At 42.5% G+C, this 21508-nt stretch overlaps 1 protein-coding gene across 1 annotated transcript in view; it reads left to right on the forward strand.

Moving 5' to 3' along the window:
- ADTRP (androgen dependent TFPI regulating protein) overlaps nt 1-15417 on the forward strand; it is a 33549-nt gene extending 18132 nt beyond the window's left edge. The window contains exons 4-6 of the mRNA XM_008497128.2: nt 3456-3571; nt 7964-8115; nt 15374-15417. Coding sequence (XP_008495350.1) covers nt 3456-3571; nt 7964-8115; nt 15374-15417 — 312 coding nt within the window. The remainder of the gene's footprint in view (nt 1-3455; nt 3572-7963; nt 8116-15373) is intronic.
- The last annotated feature ends 6091 nt before the right edge of the window (nt 15418-21508 follow it).

Here is a 21508-nt window from a genome sequence, read left to right on the forward strand (position 1 = left end):
GATTCATTCCAGAGGAGCTGGTGGATGTTATGGCAGGTCCCATCTCAATCACCTACCAAAGGTCTTGGGAGTCTGGGAGGTCCTTACTGACAGAAACCTAGCCAGTGTCACCCCATTTTACAAGGGCATGAGGGAAGACCCAGGGACCTACAGACCTGGGAGTCTAACCACAGCTCCTAGAAAAATGATGGACAAGATTATACTTGGTGCTACTGAAAGGCATTTAAGGAATGAGTCAGTCAGAACATTCAATATATTTATCAGTGATATGGCTGCAGATGCTGAAGGCACCATGAGTGAGTTTGCTGATGATAACCAACCAAGAGGAGCTGTTGGCTCTCCTGAGGAACAGGAGGCTTGGCAGAGGGATCTACACAGACTGGAGCATTGGGCTGGAAGGCATGTTCTGTGAGGAGTGGCTGAGAACACTGGGTTTGTCTTGTTTGGAGAGAAGAAGGCTGAGGGAACAACCTCACTGCTCTCCACAGCTTCCTGAGGAGGGGAAGTAGAGAGGGAGGTGCTGAGCTCTTCTCCCCGGGATCCAGTGATGGGATGTGTGGGAATGGCTCAGAGCTCACATGGCTCACATCAGTCAGAGGAGATTTGGACCTGACATGAGGAAACGTTACTGAAATGGTGGTCAAACCCTGGAACAGGCTTTCTAGAGAGGTGGTCATTGCCCCAAGCCTGTTGGTGGTTTAGAGGTGTTTGGACAATGACCTTAATTACATCCCTTAACTTTGTCATCCCCGAATTGGTCAGGGACTAGATGTTCACTGTAGGTCCCTTCCAACTCAAATAGACTATTCTATTCTAAATTACTCTATTCCTACTTTGAATGGGCTCTGAATGGCTTTGAATGTTCATACTTTCTTCCTGTTTGTGCTGTCCTTTTCTGGAGAAGCTCCAAATTATCTGCATCTGTCAAAATGAGGTGTCCTAAATCAGAGGCAGAGTGCCAGCCAAAACCTCATCAATTCAAGTGGAGCAGAATCAGATTATTCAGAAGACTTCCCAGGTCTTTCCTAAACACATATTACTGTTAAAACCACCCCAGAACACCACACAAATTTTCTATTAAAGCGGCATCATAATCCTGACTTGTACTTACTTAACATTCAGTCTGAGAACAAAAAGCCCCAAACTAAAGAAATATGTATATATAAAATAATCCCCACCTAAAAATGGTTCAGTACAACAAAGAATTAATTCACCAGATCACTCCTACTAAATCCCTCTTAGGACAGCAATACTACTACTGCTGCAACAACCAGCTTATAGTTGTTAAAAGTGTTTAAATTAATTGACTTGCAGGGGCATTTCATGTATCTCAAAGGAATATCCCAAAACCCATTGGATGCCAGATGAAAACTGGGACATGTATTCACTTTGCATAATGGACAAATGCCCTGCAAAAGCCTGATAGGAAGGACAAAGCACAGGTTCTCTATTATTGTTGTCTTGCATGCGCATTTTTGTTTCATTCAAAGACAAACTACTGCACATCTACAGATAATAAACTTCATAATAATTCTAAAAGTGGCATAACGCACAGATTTCTGACTAAGAGATTTTTACAGTGATTACATATGAAAACTGTGTGCACCAAAGACATTTTCCTGGTTAAATTATTGCAGGAATCACTGGTACTGATACACCTAGACCTCTGCTGTCAACCAAGCAGGTTGTTGAGCTGAAGAATATCTCTGTGAAACAGAACACAGAAAAATCTCACTGCCAACAAAGGACAGGAATTGGAACATCAAATAAATGCTTCCTGCCTCCTTTCTCTGGCTAGTATTAATAGAGATGGAAGGGTTCTTTTGGTGGTAGAAAAGCCAGGTATGAATAGCAACTCCCGGGGGTGCACTGGGAGGCCTGAAGGAGGGACATGTAGCTTCCAGTGAGCTGTCACTTGCCTGCATCAGACTAAAATCGACGTCTGCCTCCTGAAGAAATAGGTGAAGCATGTTTTTATGCATGCTGTATGTAGCTCAATGTGCATTTAAAGGATGTAATGTGTCTTTGTGGCAACTTATACTATAAATACACCTCAATATAACTTAACTTCAATGCTGTACTACCACGTCAGATCCTCGGCACAACTTCTGACAGGTGCATTCAAGGTACTAGAACCATTTCCTTTGGACATGAGGAAAGTTTATATCATACAGGCAGCAGGTTGTGCCTTTCAGGAAAAAAACAAACAAACAAAAAATTCATTTAGTCATTATGTTTGTGTTCTTTTGTGGGTTTTTTTTTCTTTTTTCTTTTTTTTCTTTTTTTTTTTTCTCTGCTGCCATCTCCCTCTCATAGAATCATAGAATCATAGGGGTTGGAAGGGACCTCGAAAGATCATCTAGTCCAACTCCCCCCGCCATATAATATCCCCCCCCCCCATATCTATGTATGAATCTATTTTCTTAATTGCTAGGAATTTAACCAACTTGTCATCTACAGCTGTGCTATAGTTTTCTCCTGTTACACCTCATTGACTGCTTTTCCTGTGGTTTTCCCCAGTGTTGTTTAGACTTTCTGTCCTAGGTATTGCTACTTGAAGTTACTGTTTGTTTGCACAGAGAATATTACAAAGCTCCTAGTGGGGGAAATTTCACCCCCACCCCCCCACCAAATTATGTTCTGAAAATGCCACAAAACAGCCAACAAGAAAAGGTGCTGGCATCCCAAGAGCCCTGCACTGTCTGTCTAGGTGAGAAGCATCCCTCCAGTAGGCAGCTCCCCACCACAAAACAGTCAGTAGCACCACTGCCTACCCTGTGCTGAAAGCCCTCCATGCCCAGGCAGTTGTCATCATAAAAGCCCTTGAAACAGATGCTTTTCAATACAATTCAAACTCTGACAAAAAAAAAATAAAAATAGAAATAATAAGAAAAAGGTACTCTGGCAACCTAACTCCTTACTAACCCTTGGCTGAGATTATTTGAAGTTCCTTCATCCTCTTGAATCACAGCTGATTTAGGCCCTCTGTATGATTACCACCAGATTTTTCAGTTTACAAGAAGTACAATACGTAAATAACAAATAACAGCATAAGAAAATGTGAACGCAATTCAGCAACTTTTGTCATCCTCAAACACCAATAAAAATGGACTTAAATAGCTTTTGTACTCTAATGGGAATTACAAAAAATTTATTGCATTATAAAATGTAAGAGGAAAGCTTACCTATCATAAATTAATGCAGATAATTTGAAAGGTGGATTTTGTTCCAGCACTTTTTACAGCATACTAACAAAAAAATTTCCCTGCTTGTTGCTGCAGGGGTACTTCACTATAAAAAAAAAAAAAAGAAAGAAAGAAAGAAAAAGCATGCAATACCTTCAGTATTGTTAAATAATCCTTTGCTCAAGGGCAGGCACTTGAGCTTTGTGATCAGCAAAGACAGAAGGCAAGGCACTGTGACAGGTCAGTGATGGGCTCTCTTTTCTCCCCCAGCACACAGCTGTGTTGCCATTTGCTCTCCTGGAAATCCTTGCCACACCACACCGTTACCCAGCCAAGAAGAAGGGATTGATCTTATTAGGATTTGTCGCTTTTCTCTATATCAGTTGGTAAGAACTACACGCTTTAAAACCTTCTCCTCAAGTGATCTACCTTGTGAAACAAGGCCAACTCTGTACTTAAAAGTCCTCTGCCAGGCACGTGGGAGACAGCAATCTGTTCTGTGGAGAAGTCATTTTAACTTCAGCTGAGACCCATGAAAACTATTTCCAGACATAGGCAGAGCAGGTTTCTTCAAACACAGTGCAGCTCCTGAGACCATACGTGCTATCTCCTCCTTTTCTAGGGCCTCTTATAGAAAAGCGACTAAATCACCCTGAACTCAGAAATACTTGGAGTTATTTCTGCTAGGCTGGAGCTCTCCTTTCATTTCTTCCAGTACCATCCACTTTACCTCTGCTTGCTGTCTTGCTCACTGCAAAAACACCAAATCTCAAATGTCTGGGGGGCACAGGAGAGAAGTAAAGAAGGGAACTTGTCCTCATGCAAAGCTTTCTCAGAAGTCACTGGGACTATGGGAGACCCCATCCTTCCCATTCCTGCCCACCAGTTCTCATGCTCAGCTAGAGACTACCCGCAGCCTGCTGAACAAAAATCTGAAATAGAAAATCAACTGCACAGATGAAATACTCCTGTGACTTGAAAGCCATCAGAGTGGCTGTGGAAACAGCAGGCTCTGCTGCTACATCACATAACCATGTTCAGAACCACTTATCCTAATCCAGCCCTGAGCCTAATACGATTATGAACACAGCTTCCTAAATTCCTTTTCCATGTTCTGGTTCACCTGGTTGCTTAACACCAGCTTTGTTTTGCTTGCCTTCTGACAGCATTTTGGTTTTTTACTGTCTTTGAGACCAGAGAAATCGCCAGGCAAATACTGTAGTCCCATATGATGTGCTTTCCCCTAAAGCTCCCATCAGCTGAGCAATCTCACCCCACAGGAGACACAGCTCATGCCCAGACCTGAATCCCCATCAAAGGATGAGGATCAACACATTTGAACCCTCCCAGTACCTTCTTTGACTTGATGGTGCACGGTGCTGCTGAGGTCCTGAGTAGAACGTGGTCCCTCAGAGCACTTGTCCCCTTTGTCCCAGGGCCCTGATAAGTGGATAAATGACACTAGCCTTTCAGTGATGTTGCTTTGTCTCCTCCTGAGGCAGCAAGGAACCTTCCATCTGCTTTCTTTTTGTCTCCTTATCTCAGTGCCCTGCAGCCACAAACAACAGCTTTCAACTACCAGAAATATTTTTTTAGCCTATGCACTGAACTCAAAACACACGTAAGCATTTTACCACTGGTGCTGCAAGCTGGAAATTTAATAGCCCCATTTGGGCACCTTATGTTTCAAAAGCAGAGTCCTTCATAAATGTCTCTCCTTGAACTATCACCATCATCCCTGTTCTTGCCTTTCCCTGGAGTTGATGGGCTGAGAAATGACTGAGCCCTGCAAAGCAGCAGTGAGAAACTGAGCTGCCACCCACCAGCCTTGCAGCAGGAACCTGCCTCTGAACAGGGCTTCACTACTGCTTCGAATACCCACACTGTTCAGAAAGAAAAGGTTGCTTTCAGTTGCAAGACACCAGGACTAAGAGAACCTTTAGGCATCTTAGTTAATTCTTGGAAGGATGGATCTTGCATCTCCTGATTGCATTAAGTTGTGCCTTACTCCTGGTCTCATCACACTAAAAATACTGAGTAAAATACACATTTTAGAGCTGACATTTTAAATCTTAAAAAGGAGGTAACAATAGATTTTCCTCCCCCATTTCGGTGGTAAAAGGTCAGCATAAAATGTATCTTAATCTTCACAATTTTGCATGTGTAAACTACCTTTGGAAGGGAATATAAAGTGTTATAGATTGCACTCTATATACAAAACTAAAATACCAAAAACCCTAAGCCAAGTTAAACCTAGTGACTGCTGACTTTCTTGTAATACATCCATATTCCACCTCTATTAGGAATCAAAATACTTGGCCGTCACTGCATGTTCATTTTCAGTTCACAACCTTTTTTGGTTTGAATTAGTCTGAATTTGGATTCGGTTTGAATTCAAACCTTTGTGGTTTGAATTAACCACAGTCTCAGGGAGCTCATCTGAGGCCAGTATCTTCTTTTTTTCCATTCTGGGTCTTCCCATTTAATAATACCCAAGAGATTTTTTTTTTTTTTTTTTTTTTTTTTTTTAACTTCAGTGGATGCAGTGGTCCCATCACCATTCATGGATGGGTACTGAGGGGACAGGATAAATCCCCCAGTTGCATCCAGCTGTAGTATGGCTGGATGGCAGCACACAACCTCTCCCTGATAACTGTTATATGCTGTTCCCTATTCTATAGCATTCTGGCTATATCTTGGTAATATCTAAGGCTGTTATCTCAGTCTGTCCTCTCCATAATTCTGGGCATTGTCTGTATCTGACTCGCTCATGGATATCCAAAGTAAAATCTTGGTAAAAATTGAAATTTGGTAAAATGAAATCTTTGGAATCTAGTATGTATATTTAATAGATTATTACCCTTGAGAAATGAGCAAAATGCATTTGCAAGTTCCCTAGCAAAAAAAAAAAAAAAAACCATATCCAAAACTAAAACTAAAACCTGTCAGCTGTTCTGTGATTGAAATGAGTAAGCTTGGAATGGTATGTATCCAAGATAAATGGTATGCCCTAAGATTAAAAAAAAACCTGGCAACAGCTCCCATCAAGTCAGAAAGCTTCAAAAAATCCAGTGCTTCTGCATAGGTATTTGCTTACATTAAAAAATATGTGCTAAAGTGCATATCGGCTGGCTGAATTTGATCAAGATGATCTAGTTCCTCATTGTACAAAATACAGTTTTCACTCTGTTTTACTGTTCAAGACACATTAAGGAAATAGTAGCCCCATGCAGTGATGAGTGCTTGCTGACATTCATATGGGCACCTGTTAGCACCCAGGCTTCAGTATTTCTCCTCAGCCTCTTTGTGGCCTTTTATGCAGGTGTTTTGTTTTTAAAATTACTTAACTGTTTTACAGCCAAGTTTGTTCGAGGAAAGGACCTATCTTAAACCACAAAAACAAGTCCCTGCACTTAACATTTCCATCCTCAGCCCACACACCTCCACAACCAACCCCTTCCATTTATCTATGCCTTTTGTAGGGATTAGCAAAGCTCTCTTCACAGGCAAGATGAAATCCTTCTGTTTCATGCCCTTCCTTCTAACCAGAGAAATGAGAAATCATGTTTTCAGATAATTTTTTGTTTTTCTTAGCGCTCTCTGATTCCTCAGTTTTGTGACACAGTTTCAGGCTGGTGGGGCACCCTTTGTCACTTCACTTTGTCACAGACATAATGCTCTGTGTAAGGTGGCAGGTTGACTTCAGAGGGAATGGGATTGCATCCCCATGTAAGAAATCGTGGTGAGAAGCATGGCAAATGCTTCAGATGTCGGGTTTTTGTTTTGTTTTTCTTTTTTTCTTTTTTTTTTAAAAAACCAAGAATGAAACATTTTAGGACTCTTTGGACCCAAAATGCTATCTCTTGTTAGAATGGCACATGCTCATAATAATTGGAGACCTGCCCCATTTTTTACACTATTTTCATATTCAATTCAAATATATGTCATTTTATCCATAAAATTTATTTACCCTATATTTAATATATAAAGACCATTTTAATACTAAGCCCAGGCATTTGCTACCGGACACTCTTACAAGCCATAAAATAGTATCAGTGAACTAGTCACTACAAGAAATTTTTTGAGAGAAGAAAAAGGCAGAAAGAGAGGGCCTAAGTAGGAGGAAAGAAGTTCTATAAAGCAGGAATATTGCTTTCCTCTTCCTTCTTTTTCTTTGTTCTGAAACACAGGAGCAAAGCAGCTGCACCTCTGTTTCCTACCTACCTGCTCCTCCTCTCCTACTTTTAGGCCAAGAGAAAAGGTGCTGGAGAATTCCCCTGGTCCTCTTGTCTCCTGAAAACTTCTTTCCATTTCCCAAAGTCATGGTGAACAGCAACAGGATAGAGACAGTGAGAAACAGCACTTTTTCTCCACAGACCTTTGAGGTCTGGATAAAGGCTGAAAAGCTGTGGTAACTAGAGAGCAAACACATATGTTAGAGCTTATTTGAATAACCCTCACTTAAAATGACCAAGCACAAATCCCTGTTTCTGAGCATTTTCTATTTTACTGTTACTTTACTGCCATTAATAGCTAGTGTCATCAAGGTGACAGCAGAACACTGTGCATTTCAACCTGCCCTGAAACCCATCTAGTGTAGCAGCAGTTCAAGTGTGCTTCACAGCAAATCTCCCAAATGCTGGGATTTATCAACAGCTGAGCTGATTTTCTCTGCATCGAGACTGTTTTGATAACTTGGCCCTTCAGGAGTTAGAAATCATGAAGTGGTTCTTTTCACTAAATGGTCCTAACCAAAGGTGATTTCTGTCCTTGCCCAGGGTCCTGTGGATTTATTCTGTAACAGGAGAGTGGGTGTACCCTCTCTTTGCTTTGTTCAGCCCAGCTGGGCTAGCAGCCTTTTTCGCCGGTAGCCTTGGTGTCATCATCTCTTTCTACAACTTCGGGGAGTTCCTCAACCGTATGATATGGGGTCAGTATAAAGTTTGTTTTCATTTCTATCTGTATGAAGAAAAAAAAAAATCAGGTCTAAAATGCATTTCTGTGATTGCCTAGGTGGGTGGGGAGAGGAAGGGGGCCTTTCACCCTGAGGGGAGACATCTGAGTGTGTGACAGAGATTGCCTGCTCCAAACCAATTACTAAGAATCATAGAATCATAGAATTGGCTGGGTTGGAAGGGACCTCAGAGATCATCGAGTCCAACCCTTGATCCACTATCGCTGCAGTTACCAGACCATGGCACTGAGTGCCACATCCAGTCTCTTTTTAAATAACTCCAGGGATGGAGAATCCACTACTTCCCTGGGCAGCCCATTCCAATGTCTGATCACCCTCTCCATAAAGAAATTCTTTCTAATACCCAACTTAAACCTCCCCCGGCACAACTTGAGACCATGCCCTCTTGTCTTGCTGAGAGTTGCCTGGGAAAAGAGACCAACCCCCCCCTGGCTACAGCCTCCTTTCAGGGAGTTGTAGAGAGTGATGAGGTCTCCCCTGAGCCTCCTCTTCTCCAGGCTGAACAGCCCCAGCTCCCTCAGCCTCTCTTCATAGGATATGTGCTTAAGTCCCTTCACCAGCTTAGCTGCCCTCCTTTGGACCTGCTCCAGGACCTCGATATCCTTCCTAAACTGAGGGGCCCAGAACAAACAGGAGCATGCATCTCAACACAATTCCTTCTCAAACAAGGGTGCAGAGAAGCCACATCTCCGGGGCCATCAGTCTTGTCATCTAGTCATCTAGTTTAACCTGTACCATGTGGTGTTTGTCAGACCAGGGAATGGCACTGTTTGATGAGGATCTTTAGGAAAGCTTTAGCGTATGCAAATGGAAGCATTACAGCAGCTCCATGAGTAAAACAGCACTTTAGAAAGTTTTGCAAACTGTTGATAACATCTTCCTTCTGCTTTGGTAGTGGTACAACCAGTAGCCATTTCAAGAAAATAAAAGGCAGCTTCAAAGCGGACAGTTAAAAAAAATTACTTTAGGCAGACACGTTCAACAGGTGGAAGAAATTAAAAACTAATGAAGCCATTCGGGGAGTTTTGCATGGGATATTACTTATGTTGTTGCTACTGTTATTATTTCTTCTGGTTTTCTCTTTTTTTTCATTCAAGATTATGGTTTTGAGGATGAAAGTGTCTCTGTCAGGAAAATGCGTGTATTTTATTTAGGACAAATGTGTGAACATTTGGAATTTCTTAAACTAGCTTCCCGATGAAAGAAAAAACACTGCAAAAACACCTCTGAAAATAAATAAGACAACCACCCTCTGTTCTCAGGGAACATTTGATGCCTGATCTGTTTTGTGAAGTCTCACATGCCTGTCAAGCCAAAGAGGAGTGTCTGTAGCCAGTCTCTCACCATCCATACTCAGCTACCTAAAAGCAGCAGATTGACTTTCAAATGTGCTGAATAACCAACTACTTCACTGCTTGATACCTTGCAAATAACATGCTTGCTATACATGTCCATGTTTGGAAATTTTGGCTGATTTCTATTCTTGCATAAACATGATACGAGATGAGGACTGCTGGTAAATGAAAACAGATCTGCAGCCTTTCTGCACTCGCTCTGGAGACTTCACATAAATAGTAACTCTAACAATCAAAGACCACATCATCACCACAAGACAGTATAGGTCTTTACATGAGATCTCATACATTCATCCCTGACTACACATCAGTAATTTCAAGCCTAGAGTGTGCCTGATGATGGAGATAATCAGAATTAAAGAATTTTATTCTCAAGGTTTTGTTTGATCAGACAAAAGGTCGTGTCATGCAGATATCAAATTACTGCAAAAATTAGAAGTATTTTGAACAGCTGACTAAATATACTCAATTAAAAAGATGTTAATTTAAGAGATGTGTACAGAAAATAGTGTAAGCTCTCAGCTTTATTTTCTGTGTACACAGAAAGACTGAAAAGCACTCCCAGTTGTGATAGCATGACTGTAACCTCAGAGAATGAATATAAACATGGCATACATGATATCCTCCATCGATATTCATTCTTTCAATCCAAGGAGGCCTCCTGTGGGTGGTGGGTCTGCCTCATTATGCATACTCAATATTTTTCAAAGGAGCCACAGACTCATGGCCTTAACAATTGTATGGTATTTCCATCCACATGCAGTATGCTGCTTCCCCTGAGTTACAGTTCCCCATGTTTGGGCAAACTCTTGCTGCTTCACATGCATCTTCAGCTCTTCACCCCTGGCAGCATTCCCTGGATTTGCTGTAGTCAAACAAAAGGAGCTGCAAGCTGCACCCCAGTCACTGGGAACTGCAGTATCTGAGGCTGCAGTTTCACAATAGGGGGGCTTTGGCAGCATCAACTTCTTGATAAGCTCCTCCTACCACCTCTCATTCTTTTCTACTCTACCACACACACCTATTTCTTGCACGTAGGGGCTGTTTTCAACTCAGACCATTTTTCTTACCCATTTCCCAGATGTGTCTACCCAAGAGAAGGTCAGGACCTTCCTTAAGTTGGTATTGATAACAAGGTCCCAATAAGCACTGAAACATAGCCAGAGGGAAGCTATTCCAAATGAGAGGGTGCCAGAGTCTTAATACATTCCTGACTGAGACAGATCTTTGGCTCAGCACTGCCAGAGTAAAAACAGCTGCAAACTCAATGAAAACACAATTCCAACATACCTCTCACAGCAAAAACGGCTCCATGTACTTTTTCCATCCTTCATCCTGTCTCACCTTCCCATTGCAATAAGGGAGATGATGAAGTTAAAATAACCCTGCAGGAAAAAAGCAACACACAAAGCAAAACAATCTGTACTGGTGCAGGACAGACCTCTTCCTCTCACTTTGCCCCCTTCTTCTCTCCTCTAAAAGAAAGGGTATGTGGAAGGGCTCTTCTGCTTTCTGCTCAGCCCCCCAGAGGCACAGTTTGAGCTACAGAGGAATGGAATTGCCCACTAGGTTCCCAGACACACAGGTGAAAACATCTTCTCCAAAACACCTGTAGCCACTAAGCAATTACATCTGATGCAGGTGGCATCTGCCAGGTCAGAGAGCCCTGCCTGGGCTACTGCAACTAAGCTTCTCCCCAAAGGGAAAAACTCTGAGGCAGCAGAGTTTCCTTTCCTTTTCCTTTTCCTTTTCCTTTTCCTTTTCCTTTTCCTTTTCCTTTTCCTTTTCCTTTTCCTTTTCCTTTTCCTTTTCCTTTTCCTTTTCCTTTTCCTTTTCCTTTTCCTTTTCCTTTTCCTTTTCCTTTTCCTTTTCCTTTTCCTTTTCCTTTTCCTTTTCCTTTTCCTTTCCCTTTCCCTTTTCCTTTCCCTTTCCCTTTCCCTTTCCCTTTTCCTTTTCCTTTCCCTTTCCCTTTCCTTTTCTTTCCTTTTCTTTCCTTTTCTTTCTTTCCCACTTGAAGGAAGAAAGCTTGCTGAGTTTGTGCCCAGATGAGCTGTGTTTATTCAAAGGTACAAGAACTGATTAACAAACAGTTCCACATGAGCAGCAATCCTAGTTTCCTTCTGGACTTACATCCTGTGGCAGACTGTAGCCTGCAAATGAAGCTTCTCCCAGAGCATAGTGTGCTTCCTATGGGCTCTCTTCCATACTCCTTAACAGCTTCAGGTCACTATTGCTTTTCCTAAAGCCAGCTACATAAATATTCACTCCTTTTTTCACCCTTAAGGGTATATTCAGTTCCAACTTGTTCTGAAGTCTGTGGATGGCATCTTTCAGCTTCAAACAAGTAATTTTTAAAGCTATGCACTGTGCTTGACCAATTAGATGTAGTATCATTTCTGGAAATGATCCAGACTGTCGAAAAATATAACCTTGCTTTTCCTTTTCAGACAACTAAATGATGGCAGATTCAAGATTTGTTTTATTATTTATAGATAAACTGTTTCATACACCATTGGAGGTTTTAAAAAACGTATTCTCTTCTCATCTGCCTCTCTCTCTCTCCCCTTGCTCAGTTGGACTGATGGTAACTAAGGCAACCCAGCTGCACAGCCCGAGAGACACAGAAAATAGTACCAGTAAAGACTTTTCTTTTGTTTTAAATCCCAGAGTTTCTAGCATACTAGACAATGTTGAGCAACACAGAAACTCCAAAGAGGATAATTGGAAACAATGGGCTGATTCTTTAACTCTCATAAATTAACCTCAGCCAAGAATTTATTCAGCGTAGGGTCTGAGTACCAAAAATGAGCTGTGTGATAGCTTCTCCTGCTCCCCATGGGTAGAAAACACTATGCAAGAAACAGATTTCATGTTAGTTTTACCAGTCAAACTAGAACACTCAAACACAGAGCAAGACAGTTTTCCCACTGGGTTTTGCTCCTGGTGAGACAACAAGATCCTTGGGAGAAATTTGGATCAAAGTTTTCCACATCAGACAGAGCAGCACTTCAGGTGAGGTCTCTTCTCTGGCACCAGCATTTGAAGATGGAGCATGTTCATTTGTTTTTCATCTAACACACCTGAAAGAAAAACCCAAAACATTCATCAGCTGCTTCATTTCAATACTTTGACGTGGATAGAAGCTACCCAGTCCACCAGTGATTTAAATGCCTGCTGAGGGACACTGGACAAACCACTTGTGAGATTTTACAGCCAGAAGGCTGCTGCCAAGTGCAGAGAAATGCTTATTCCCACATGATGGAACTGTCCTTTGGTAGGGAAATGGGGCAGAAAGGCAGCCTGGCTGTTGGAGTGGGCAGCAGCATCTATGCCTGGATGCTCTCTGTCCTCCAGAAGGGAAAGCTTTGGCCAGCATCTGGCTGAGGAACACAAGGGGGAGCAAAGCCAGAATTAAAGATACTGTAAAGAAAGGGATAAGGCAGTACAAGAAGAATAAAAGCCACTGCTCTCAGGAGAAAGAGGAAATTTATGATGCTGTAATTTCCTTGTGCCCAGTGCACAGATGGATGTGCTCCTCCAGATCTCCTACAAGCTCTTGAATATCTTTCAAAAACAGTGCTGAAATGTATTCACCTAAGGTTGAGCTAAAGTTAGATGGCAATGTTCTATTTTATTTTCCCCCTTCTTTTTGCAGTGCTTGTGCATTAAATCCATTTCCCAGAAACATTTAATATGTTTTAGAAATAGTTTTTCCTGGGTTTTATTTTTGTATTTATGTGCTTGTGAAACCAAGCTCCCTTAATACCCTCTAGTCAGCTACTGGGAAGCCCAGGCTGTGCGATGGCTGTGTGGATCTATGCAATACAAAGCAATTCTACAACATGATTGAATTCTCAGTGTTCTCAATCTCATCAGCAGCTGTCGAGATCACAGAAACCCCAGGTGGTAAATAAAGGGGTGCAAAGGGCAACTGTGTGGGGTACAGTTATTCTACCATTGTACAGGTACTGGCTTAGGAACAGCAGTTGTTGTATCAAAGTTAAAATGCTGATGTTCTGCAGGCAGTTACCAGTCCAGACACTGGTGCCACCCCTAATAAATACAGTATCCAGCAGGGATTTTTAAACTCAATCTCCTTTCTAGAAGATACTTTCATTTGTGCTGTCATGCCTTCAGAAATACAGAATAAGATCCAAGCTATATCTATTTCTTTCAGTGAACAAATCACATTTACATCTACAATTTCACTATATTGCCAGTGATGAATGGAAATCAAATCTAAGACAATTTACAGCCTAGAGTTTGCAAACTAAATAGGAAAATTTACTTTTGCCTCACCCATTCATTCTACTTGTGCCACAAACCTATGATGGCATATTTATATCCTTCATATTTGTCACTCCCCTGAGCTGCAGTTTACCCCTCAGGTAGAGGAGTCCAGTTATTTAAAGGCAACCTGCACCATCTGTCACATGCCATACTCTTGCTGACAAGTTTATCTGATGATCCACTGGAGCAGGAGTGGATCTGAAGCTCTGGCAGCCCAGGGCTTATGATTCCATCACTGGAGGCCAGACATTAACAGGTGCTTGCTAATAAGCTCTCCCTGGACTAACAGGTTAGTCTTTTTCTTGGTGGAGATTTTTCTCCCTTATCTTAAAAAAATTATTTGGTCACTACAAAATACTTATGGCATCAGTTGGGAAGGAAGAAATACCAGGATTTTGTTCCATATCACGTCTATTGCCAAATGCTGTGGAGGCTGGAGATAAATAAAAAACAGCATTTAGTGTTTCAGAGCCTGTGAGGTCTACGGACAAGGAAAGCACCTTTAAAACAGAGTTCCTTGTAAGTGGTCATCAGCAGTGAAGAAGAGAGACTAAGACAGTGCTCCAGGAACAGCGTGGCCAGCAGGTCCAAGGAAGTGATTCTGCCCCTGTACTCAGCGCGCTGGTGAGGCCACACCTTGAGTACTGTGTCCAGTTCTGGGCCCCTCAGTTCAGGAAGGATATCAAGGTCCTGGAGCGGGTCCAAAGGAGGGCAACCAGGCTGGTGAAGGGACTTAAGCACATATCCTGTGAGGAGAGGCTGAGGGAGCTGGGGTTGTTCAGCTTGGAAAAGAGGAGGCTCAGAGGAGACCTCATCACTCTCTACAACTCCCTGAAAGGAGGGTGTAGCCAGGTAGGGGTTGGTCTCTTTTCCCAGGCAACTCTCAGCAAGACAAGAGGGCATGGTCTTAACTTGTGCCAAGGGAGGTTGGATATTAGAAAGATTTTCTTTATGGAGAGAGTGATCAGGCATTGGAATGGGCTGCCCAGGGAAGTAGTGGATTCTCCGTCCCTGGAGATATTTAAAAAGAGACTGGATGTGGCACTCAGTGCCATGGTCTGGTAACCGCAGCGGTAGTGGATCAAGGGTTGGACTTGATGATCTCAGAGGTCCCTTCCAACCCAGCTGATTCTATGATTCTATATCCAAATATATTTGGTTACTGCCACCCTTGATGCCCTGTGGTAGCATATCTGGTCTCTAGATGGTGCTTCAGAAAGCTGTGGGTCTTTGGTAGGCTCTCTGCCATCCTGGAGAGACACGTGAGGATGTTCCAGATAGCTACAGGATCAATCAGTGGTTCCATTTTCAGATGAGCTTTATTTTTAACACTTTTCTCATATTCTTGTACCAAGCTAGGCTTGTTAGGTGGCAGGTACTTTTTTACAAGTGGTCCTGGCTGTGCACTCCTCATAGCTCACTACCACTCCTGTTCTGTTCTGGTTCTGTTCTCCAGGGATGTCGGGGCCAGGTTCACATCCTTCTTCCAGTAGTATGATCAGTATATGAGAGGACTTCTCTACTGGGCCTTTTTTTCCAATAATCTGTTTTTGTCTGCCTCTAAACAGGAGATTCAATAGTAATACTGGACTACAGGCGGAAAGGCAAATGAATCCTTCTCTTCAAGACAATCTTGCAATGAATACTGAAGTCATGAAGTAGAGGAAAATAAATGCAGCTGTGATAAATCCTTTCTCCAATGCATTGCAGCCTCTGGTGAAGCCATTATGTCATCAGACAAATGGAAAACTGGTGGAAAATATGAAAAGTTTGCCTCTTACATGATAACTCCGTAACCGCTATGAATAAGAAAATTGTGTTCATCTGTTTACACAGATTTCTCATCTCTTGCACAATGTACGTGAGGATGTGTCCGTGGTTAAAACTTGTTACTGATAAATGAACTCCCTCACGAGCTTGGCACCACTCTGTAAAAGACCTTAGAATGCAAGCCAGCTCTTGTTTGGATTACCCTTCATCAAGTCTGGAACAAAATAAGAGGAGGGGTTAATTTTAACAGTGCTGTGACTTCCAAGCTAGCTAGATAACAAATTGGGCTAACAAGGACTGTAATTAGGAATGTCTGCTCAAAAAGTTCACTATGAAGACAAGTTCTTCTAACAAGAAACATTCTGGTATATTGATATGCATAATATCTCCCCTCCATTTTAACAGGAAATCTGAATGCAACGCTTTCTTTCTTTTTCTTGGTTTTAGTTAATCTTGCAGCAAAAGTAACTTAATTATACTGACTGTATGATTGCTTTGACAGAAAGCATGTTAATTTAAAGCACTGTTTAACATAAAGCTGCCTGCCATATAATTACACTCCATTCACATGTTTACTAATCTTGCTCAATATAGTTGATTTCTGTTATTAGCCTCAACATCTTGTTAACATCCAAAACACTGGAGATCTGCTTTGCAAACTCCAATAAACAGCCAAAACTGACAGTAGCATAAGTGTTCATTAATGGTCAACATGAAAAAGAAAGATCTTTGCTATTAGCCTTGCATTTAAATGAGGTTTTGAAACTAGCTGCAGTACTTACATGTCTTACTACATCTTCACAGACAAAACCCCAAGCTTAAAGCTACTGTGCATGTAGTTCACCAAGGTGTTGTTTTCATCTTTTAACTGCTGCTGGAGCTTAGTAAAAAGGAAACACATTGTAAGCTGCCTGTGAGCAATAAAAAAACCTAATTTGTATACATAAGACCGTTCTTCCCACATGTTAAGCACCTGATAAAATTCTAGTCTGAGAAGTTAACTTAATAGGGCTGGACCGTAAACTAAGTTAACTCAGTTGAAGTCATGTGCATGTCCAGTTTTTCCCAGATTATCTAGATAACCCTCTGCAGCTAACTTTGCAAGGGGAATGTAAGCAATTACACCATCACCCCCACCCCCACTCCACCACCCCCTTCTGTTGAAGCTAAAGGAGAACATGGAAAGAATTCAGCTAAAAAATGCTGGTCAAAGGAAATATTTCAAAGAGGCAGACAGAAGGAGGGAATTAGGGAAGAGGAGAAAGTTTAGGAGACTCCCTGTACAGGTTTGTTGTGGTGGGGGTTTTGGAGGCCTTTTTTTTTTGGTGGTGGTTGTTTACCTTTGGGATCTGGTGTGGTGGTTTTCCTGCTGGACCTCTGTAATCTAGCAGGACAGAAGAATCACGGAGGGGAGTTGTTTCTTCCTTTGAAAAGGTCTCAGAAGAGGCACTGATATCCATTATGTCCTCTGTGGCTGGACCCCAGCCATGCACTTTGGGAAAGTGATTAGGAATGCCTGTCCACAAAACACAACTGCTAGGACCTTGAATTTGCTTTGCTCCTTTCTCTGACTCACACAGAGCCCTGCAAGGAGGGAAGTTTGCATCAATCACAACCCCATATTTCCCCTGTTATTTCAAAAAGCCTTTTCCGAGGTACACAGAATATGGATCTGGCCCTTATAACATTTATACCGGGTTTCTCTTTTCAGTCTGTTTCTCTCATATTCTGAGTAAGTACACAAAGTCAGTCTGAACTGTTTATTTATAGCTGTAGATTTTCATGGCTGTATAAATTAGATGTTATTACTGAATGAGATGCCCGCCCACTCACCCGGCACAGCTGTACAGGAATCCTTTCATGCAGCTCGATGGTACACAGTCTCAACTGGGAGGAAAATAACATGCTCCCAGTCAGACCAAGGGATCACTGCTTGAACCCTCAGGCAAAAAAACAGCAATTAATTTTTTCCACAGTACTATGTGCAGTATGACAACCACAATTACCTAATTCTATTTAGACCTGCCGCTTTTGTCTGGTAGAGGGAAAATTAAGGCTTAAATTCACCAGAGTTAAAAAACCCAGAGCAAAAAAACCTAAAGCTAGATCCTACCCCTTCACTTCAATTTTTCCAAGTTTAAATAATTTTTCTCTGGGGGGAGTGCAAGGAGATGGGGAAACTCAGGGGTAGTAAAATTGGTTGTTACTTGAGACAGAGCACCATCTGAAAACAAGGACCCATCCCATGCACACACACAGAGCTATTTCCAGCAGAAACAGCTGGAAAGCAACATCCACCACGATTAGGAGCTTTCATCTTAGCTCACACCTTTGTAACAGTTTACTCACACAAAAAGTATAAGCAAGTGCTAATTTATTCCCTTCCCAATTTCCCACACAAATTTCTTGGTTTGGGTGTGTGCCAGAACTTCAGGGTCACAATCTGACCTCAATAACATAACTTAAGTTTGTTCCAAGCCTTCAGTGGAACTACTGAGGATTTACTTAGATGGATATGGGGCTGGGATCTGGCATGCAGAAAATATGCATTTACATTCTACCAAAGTGTCTAAAATAGTTGCCCCGGGAGGATGAAATTCAATTTGAGACCTTGTATTCACTTGGCAGAGCACATAATTAAACATTTTGTGCCACAAAATAAACCAGAGAGTCTCAGGGGCATTGGTAGGAAGACACTTAGAATCAGCCATGAGAGCCAAACTAAGACCCATTTCCCAGGCAAGTTATTCAGTAAATATTGGAAAAAGTCATTGCATTCACATATGGATTCATAATGATTTTTGTTACTATTTAACCTTACTGATTACCTGGTTACCTCAGAGGAAGAGGTTATTGGCTGTGTTGATTCATACAAAAACCTCCAATACCAAGTTCTTCTCTTGAACTAAAGCTGCTGCTTTCAGCTAAGATTTGTTGGTGATTGAGTTAACCATCATGAAAAAAACATCATTTAAAAAACCAAATATTATTATGATAGGCCAGACCTTGTAGCAAGTGGTCGAAAGCTCCAAAGTGAAATTTTTGCCTTTTGGAAGCCTCTAGAGGACCTACCCTACAAGAAATTTGATGTTTCTGAAAAGCAAACCAGTGATGTCAATACACTTTAGATTAACTTCCAGATATTAGAGTTTAAAAACATGGGTTTGTGTGGCCCAATAATAGCACTCAGCTATAAACTTTAATAACAATACCTGATGTTTCAAATGCCACCTTCTACCAAATACTCTTAAAAGTTTTAAGCAAGTATTCAAGCTTTGTTCACCTTGAGATGGTACTGCCCCTCACTACCGGGACACCAACACATGTACAGGAAAAGGGCTTATTTTTAACACCTGAGACAAACAGAGCTACCTCCTCCAAGTACACAGAGCAATCCAGTTTCATGGTCAGGGTTTACTTTATTCCTCAAAAGAAGAGATGGAAGCCTACACATACAAACACATATCTGCTTTTCATTTTGAGATGTGTGCTCAAGTTTCATAGAATCAGAATAATTTTGTTTGAAAAATACCTTCAGGATCATGAAGTCCAATCATTAACCTAGCACTGCCATGTCCACCACTAAACCACGTCCCTCAGCACCACATCTACTTGTCTTTTAAACACCTCCAGGAATAGTGATTCAACCACATCTCTGGGAAGCCTGTTCCAGTGCTTGATAACCCTTTTGGTAAATACTTTTTTCCTAATATCCAACCTAAACCTGCCCTGGCACAACTTGAGGCAATTTCCTCTTGTTCTTTTTCTTATTACCTGGGAGAAGAGACCAACTCCCACCTCACTACAACCTCCTTCCAGGTAGCTGTATAGAGGATAAGGTCTCCTGTCAGCCTCCTCTTCTCCAGGCTAAACAACCCTTGGTTCTCTCAGCTCCAGAACCCAATCTTTCTTGTAATGAGGCCCAAACTAGGTGGCTGGTAGAAAACTGATAAAACTAGGTAGTATGGAGCTACTTAGCAACAATGACATTGCCAGCTGACAGGTAAAAGACATTTGTCACAGTCTACTAGTATGCTACAACACACCACTGCTGCTACCTGTGTTTGGAAACATCAGTTTTTCCTTCTATTGTTTTTCTACCACATCAGGATCTAATGTTCTGGTAGCAGCATCCTCTGGCTCTGACACAGTACACAGATGTACTGCACAGTGCACGCATGCAGGAAAAGTCCATTCGAAAAGAGCTCAGGCCCCCAGTTCACCAACTGTGTGCTGTGGAGGTGACATTTCCATGGCATAGGCAATGGCCAGCACACCTTCCTGCCTTACCCAGAGGTTTGCAGGGACCTGGCAATGTGCACAGAGAGACAGCCATATCCTGAGCTGCATCAAAAGAAGTGTGGCCAGCAGGCTGAGGGAGGTGATTCTTCCCTTCTGCTCTGCTGTCATGAGACCCCACCTGCTGTACTGTGTTCAGTTCTGTAGACCCCAACACAAGAAGGATGTGGAGCTCTTGAAACAAGTCCAGAGGAAAGCCACAAAGATGATCAGACCTGGAGCACCTCTCCTATGAAGACAAACTGAGAGAGTTGGGGTTGTTCAGCCTGGAGGAGAGAAAACACTGTGGAGACCTCATAGCGGCCTTATAGTATCTGAAGGGGCCTTCAGGAAATCTGGGGAGGGACATTTTACAAGAACATGCAGTGATAGGACAAGGGGTAATGGATTTAAAGTGGAAGAGAGGAGATTTAGATTAGACATTAGAAAGAAATTCTTCCCTGAGAGAGTGCTGAGACACTGGCCCAGGTTGCTCAGGGAGGTTGTGGCTGCCCCACTCCCTGAACATGTTTAAGGCCAGGTTGGATGGGGCTTTGAACAACCTGGTCCAGTAGAAGGTGTAATGCCCATGAAAGTAGGCTGGAACTAGGTGATCTTTGCAGTCCCTACCATTCCATGATTCCATAACTTAGGCTTTTCTGGTCCAGTCCCACAAATCACCTCCTCCTGACCCAACCAGCAACCAGGGACTCCTGAAATCCTGGGGACAATCTCTGCTCCTGGGTCAGAGCTCACAGAGGCTGTGACTACAGGACCAGTATGTGCACCACAGCACGGCCACAACAGAGTCTGTTGCGCCTGAACATCAGCATGAAAATGAAGATGCGCAAAGATAAAAAACCCCCATGCTTAAAGATTTCCATCCACCAGGTTCACAGAAGGCCAATTTTGGGAGGTGGCCCCTTAAAGTGCAGAAACACGCTTTAAATTGAAGGACAGGGTGGGCGGGGAGGAGAGACCCTTCCACCGAAGGTTCTGGCGTTTTGGTTACTCTAATTTTATCTCACGTCCAAGGAATAAAAAAAAAACCAAAAACGAGGATAGGAAGGCGGCTTCGGGCCTCCCGAGGCGCCACAGTGCCACCTGGCGGAGAGCTCTGCCACCGCCGCCTGCCCGCGCAGTTGCGCGGATCTCTGCGCATCACGCAGCGCCGGGGCGCTTCTCCCCCTGCCCGCCCCGTGGAGCAGCAGCAATTAGGATTAGGGGTCCCTTCAGCATAAGCGGTGCTGGTTAATAATTAGGGTGAATTCATCGTTCATTACGCCACCCGAATTTGCCAGGGGTGCGCTCGTGTTTACTCCCCCAAGCGGGACTTGCGGCACACGCAATATTCTGCTCGGGCAGGTGGGGGTCCGGAGCAGTCCCCAGCCCAAAAGGAGACCCATGCTCTGTCTCGCTCTGTCACTTCACAACCAATGTGTGTTGCTAATTCAAAATCACAGAGAAAACAAATAAAAAGATGGTCATGTACCAGCACAAGGAGAGAAAGAAACATCCAAGGACATTATATTTATCCACAGACTCAGGTTTGGGGTTGTTTTTCTCTTTTTTTTACCCCCCCTTCTTTTTCTTTTTTTTCTTTTTTTTTTTTTTTTTTCCTTTTTCCTTTTAAAACAGATGTTGCCAAATATTTT

Source organism: Calypte anna, chromosome 2 (assembly GCF_003957555.1).
Source record: "Calypte anna isolate BGI_N300 chromosome 2, bCalAnn1_v1.p, whole genome shotgun sequence".
NCBI classification, from domain to species: Eukaryota; Metazoa; Chordata; class Aves; order Apodiformes; family Trochilidae; genus Calypte; species Calypte anna.